This window comes from Littorina saxatilis, linkage group LG8 (assembly GCF_037325665.1).
Source record: "Littorina saxatilis isolate snail1 linkage group LG8, US_GU_Lsax_2.0, whole genome shotgun sequence".
Taxonomy (NCBI): domain Eukaryota; kingdom Metazoa; phylum Mollusca; class Gastropoda; order Littorinimorpha; family Littorinidae; genus Littorina; species Littorina saxatilis.
The window spans coordinates 31,901,822-31,906,821 of record NC_090252.1 but is presented as its reverse complement, the minus strand read 5'-3'; the positions used below and the strand labels follow the sequence as shown (position 1 = coordinate 31,906,821).

Sequence of the window (5,000 nt, the reverse complement as noted above, 5' to 3'; positions counted from 1 at the left end):
CATGAAGTAGTCTTCGCAAAGTCGACTCTGCCCAATCAACACATAGGTTACACACTGCGAGTCCTGAGTAGCTTGCATATTTTCCCGAGGGTTGATCGGTTAACAGGTATTCCCGAGCCTCTGGCGTCGAATAGTGTTTCCAGATTAATTTCTATTATTTTTGCAACGAAACTTTGATAACGACGAAACATTCATTCGGTAACCATGAAATACGGTCCGGTTACCATGGACTACGCTATGGTAATCATGGAACATGCTCTGGTAACCATGGAATACGCATCCTATTCTCCTCCTCTGGTAACAGAGACACAGGACAGGTCATGAGATAAATATAGTATACATAGCTTGCAATACTATCCCGAGGGTCCATTTTCAGGTATTCCCGAGCCTTCCGCATAACAATATTCATGCGCGAAGCTAGTTCTCTTCCACGAATGAATTACTGAATTTGAACAACAACAAATTGAATGCCTATATATTCAATTATAGTTTTCTCTTGTCAAAAAAGCTTAGTTAGATAATGATTTTTCCGCTGAAATTGATCCACGATTAGTGTGTTCAAGGGTTACTCGCATTGAACCCTACACAGTGACCTTTGACCCGAAGCTGCGTGTCAGGACGCTTTCAGATTAAATATTAACCGCTACGTGTAATTGTAGTGCTTCAACGGCACAATTTGCATAGTTATAACAAATGCCGAAACTTGTCAGCAGTACTTAAACTATCGAGATTGTCTTAACTTGAAATGAGCCGAAAGCGTGAATGTAAACGTACGCGAGGTGCTTCGACAAACAGAGTTTTCCCCCTTGAATTGTTTTTTCATTTTCCTTAAAAATATTCTGTTTTTAGCTTTATTTTGTTATTGCTTGTTACAACATGCTGTTACATTGTTGTCCTAGTTGAGCAAGTGAACACATAATTATCTTTGAATGGCATTTCGTCACTAAAAATTAAACAACTAATGACAGTGTTTCTAATACATATTTTTGTAGAAAGGCGACTGATCGTATTTGCAGATGAATATATATTATTCTTGCAACCAAATTAGATAAATTCTTCGGTAACCATGAATTACGCTTCGGTAACATTGGAATACACAGAGTAAGAGAGACGAACAGGCAGGTCATGGGAGATATTAGGCTTTACACTTCAAAGCGTTGCAGGGTGCCGCTTTGGGGCTGGAATTCGTACTCCGGGTTGATGGCGGTGCGGGGTGGGGGACGGGGTGTCATGTTCAACACTTCTTCTGGAGCCGTCTGGTTGAGGGAGGTGGGGTAGAGGTACCCCTCCTGGTTGTCTGCAAAGACACGGTAAACGACGTTACGTCTGTTCAACACTGTTTGAGATAAATAAGCCACCCTCCACCCTACTGTTCAACTGTGCTTGCAGTTAAAGTGTTAGCCAGCCGTAACACATTCAAACCTGTACAAAGTATTGGTCAGAACCGTGTTTTCTTTCATTTTTCACTCTCCCTCTCAAACGACTCCCCCCCTCCTCTCCCCCTCCCTTTTTCCCTGAGAAGAAACATTTGTCTGATTGCGGGTTTCATGGGCATTTTATTTGTTCTTCTTTTTCTTCTTGTTTGTAGTTTTATGGGAGTATTTGTTGCCGCTATCGACCTGGGTGCAGACTCTCCTTGGTGCCCGAACACCCCCGTGTACTACGCATGCGCACCACAAAGTAAATAAAGATAAAGTAGCAGCTCGCTTTCCCCACTAATAAAGCAGCCGAAATGTTCATGAAGGTAACCTCACGGGACAATATCAAATGTTATCCTTATCCTTATCCTTGTTATAATTGTTTAGTTTTCTTGTTGTTTATTTTGTGTTTGATGTTTAAAAAAGCGTAATATATAAGCTTTGTTCACGTGTTGGCTATCATCCAGCTTAATTTTGTATCAGATATGTCACAGAAGCAAGAACATGTAAATCTTGATTTGTTTCCTGCTGCATGGGTCGCACACGCAGCTACTTGATTGTGTGCCAATACTATTGACTTGAATATACTCGGCCTGTGATGTGTGCCAATACTATTGACTTGAATATGCTCGGCCTGTGATTTGTGCCAATACTATTGACTTGAATATGCTCGGCATGTGATTTGTGCCAATACTATTGACTTGAATATGCTCGGCATGTGATTTCTGCCAATACTATTGACTTGAATATGTATGGCCTATGATTGTGTGCCAATACTATTGACTTGAATATGCATGGCCTATGATTTGTGCCAATACTATTGACTTGAAAATATATACATGGCCTGTGATTTGTGCCAATACTATTGACTTGAATATGCATGGCCTGTGATTTGTGCCAATACTATTGACTTGAATATGTATGGCCTGTGATTTGTGCCAATACTATTGACTTGAATATGTATGGCCTGTGATTTGTGCCAATACTATTGACTTGAATATGCTCGGCCTGTGATTTGTGCCAATACTATTGACTTGAATATGCATGGCCTATTATTTGTGCCAATATTATTGACTTGAACATGCATGGCCTATGGTATCAAGAATATATTAATCACCTGCAGGCATTTTGGAGTCAGGTCTGCGGAAGGTGATGGGGTCTCTTAGGCCTGAAGCACGTCGGAAGAGTGGCAACCCTCTTCCTGCAAAAAGTGAATGAAAACCACTAGTACACATCAACCATTTTTCTAATTGTATTTTTTGGTTGTTACACTTTATCTAAAAACAAGAAAGGTAGGTTGTTGGAACGTTGGTATTGACAAAATTACGTTACAATCACAAATGTGACCCTCCACCACGGAATGAGTCGCATGTCACCTCTGAATTATTTTGTATTTTTACATTTTCTGAAATAGTTTTGTAAGCTCTTTCCAGTGGTGAAAACCGTTTAAAAAAAAGAGCAAACACTGTTCGAGTTATAAGCTTTTGTGACTGAGGTGACCCTCACAATTATACCTCACACCCCCGGAAAAACTGCCCGAGGTGACATCCGACTCATTCCGTGGTGGAGGGTCACAAATATCTTTGTTTGTGCGACTATGTTTTGATACTGAATATTGGAACGTTGGCAGTCTATGTTTTTGGATTTGTTTACACTTTGTCAAGTTTTGAGAGTTCGACAGATTGACTTGATATAATAAGTTCGCCTTACGCGATGCGACTTGTCTTCATCTTGTATTCGCACCCCAAGAGCTACAACATATTGTCAATCAATTTTGGTTCTTAATACAATAAAAGCATCCCAATAGGTAAGTAAATGTGTAGATGTGTCCAAATATGCGTTCATCCAGACGTCTATCCATACGCCCTACAACTAAGTAATTCACTTATAAAGTTCAATCACTCTACAGTTCATAGAAAGGTTATAACTAAGAAGCATAGTGTGTACCACAAATCAATGCAGGATAATCAACTTCAAGGGCTCTGACATTTTGCAGCGTATGCATGTGCTGAGCTGTTCGTCTTCGTTCCCGAACCAACTGGGTCTTCTTTGCATGGCAAAGGCACGCAATAAAATCAACCTTCCATTATAATGTCATGCAATGAACCCACTTCCATTAATTACACCCCCGGTATAGGGGTGTGTATAGGTTTCGCTCGATGTGTTTGTTTGTTTGTTTGTTTGTTTGTTTGTTTGTGTTCGCATATAGATCTCAAGAATGAACGGACCGATCGTCACCAAACTTGGTCAACAGGTTCTATACATTCCTGAGACGGTCCTTACAAAAATTGGGACCAGTCAAACACACGGTTAGGGAGTTATTGGTGGATTAAGATTCTACAAGGACTTATAGAGGGACATATTAATGGTCAAAGGGAAATAACCTTCTCAGTTGGTGGCAGTGAGAATGGTTATTTCCCTTTGACCAACGGGGGTGTTTTTCCTACCTCGGAGGAATGTCTTGCTTTACAATCTTTCCCAATAACGCCAAAAGGTTACAACGAGAAACAAACTGTCTACGCATATGTTATGAGTTAAACAGCGACTCGAGCATATGCTTATGTGTCCCTGTAGTATTCCACATTGTAATCCAAACATTAGCTTTTAAATTAACTTTAACCCTAACTTTTATACCAGCCATAACCTTGAAGCCCATGCAGGAGCAGCAACGACCTATACGTGGTTAGCGATACTGCCATGGCTTAGACACAAACTTCTTGCTAGTTTATGGGATCAACTCCCGATTTAGGCGCAGCATCAATTTCATCGAACTTTAATTTAGTCTGTATCTGCTTGTGATTTGAATTGGTACGCCCGTGCACACGCTTATGCACAAGAAAACAAATAATGTTATATGTTACAGTCCCTTGCTCATATATCCATTTGTTTCGGTTCGCGAATCGTTACATCTGTCATTCTTCTTTCTCGTCTGTATTGTTCTTCTTCCTGTTTTGTGTGTTTGCCTGAAGAAGACCCAAGGGTTGAGACGTCGCACCTTTACGTGTTTGTATTCTTCGTTCACATGTGAGTACAGTATTGTGTGGGTCTTTCAGTTACATGTGAGTACAGTATTGTGTGGGTCTTTCAGTTACATGTGAGTACAGTATTGTGTGGGTCTTTCAGTTACATGTGAGTACAGTATTGTGTGGGTCTTTCAGTTACATGTGAGTACAGTATTGTGTGGGTCTTTCAGTTACATGTGAGTACAGTATTGTGTGGGTCTTTCAGTTACATGTGAGTACAGTATTGTGTGGGTCTTTCAGTTACATGTGAGTACAGTATTGTGTGGGTCTTTCAGTTACATGTGAGTACAGTATTGTGTGGGTCTTTCAGTTACATGTGAGTACAGTATTGTGTGGGTCTTTCAGTTACATGGACAGTCTCAGGCTTTGACAACACTGAGTCACATACAGGTAGGAGGAAGTGGAATTATAACGATAAAATGTCACCAAGTGTCATACTCATACCAAGGGATAGCAGCCAGACTAATCTTGCGGAAATAATCCCCAACGACAACAACACAGACGTAAACAATAGACAATGAAAATATATATATCAACAACAACAGTCTGTCAACCAACC

The 5,000-nt window shown here is 40.4% G+C and overlaps 2 protein-coding genes across 2 annotated transcripts in view; one reads left to right on the top strand and one right to left on the bottom strand.

The window, feature by feature from the left end:
• LOC138973308 (arylsulfatase B-like) overlaps positions 1-5,000 on the top strand; it is a 443,818-nt gene that overhangs the window by 84,193 nt on the left and 354,625 nt on the right. The gene's annotated exons all lie outside the window — the stretch shown is intronic.
• LOC138973314 (uncharacterized) overlaps positions 1-5,000 on the bottom strand; it is a 20,109-nt gene that overhangs the window by 1,056 nt on the left and 14,053 nt on the right. Inside the window, exons 5-6 of the mRNA XM_070346034.1 lie at positions 2,536-2,619; positions 1-1,297 (exon numbers count right to left, since the gene is read on the bottom strand). The exon at positions 1-1,297 is cut by the window's left edge and continues 1,056 nt beyond it. Coding sequence (XP_070202135.1) covers positions 1,143-1,297; positions 2,536-2,619 — 239 coding nt within the window. The 3' untranslated portion in view covers positions 1-1,142. The remainder of the gene's footprint in view (positions 1,298-2,535; positions 2,620-5,000) is intronic.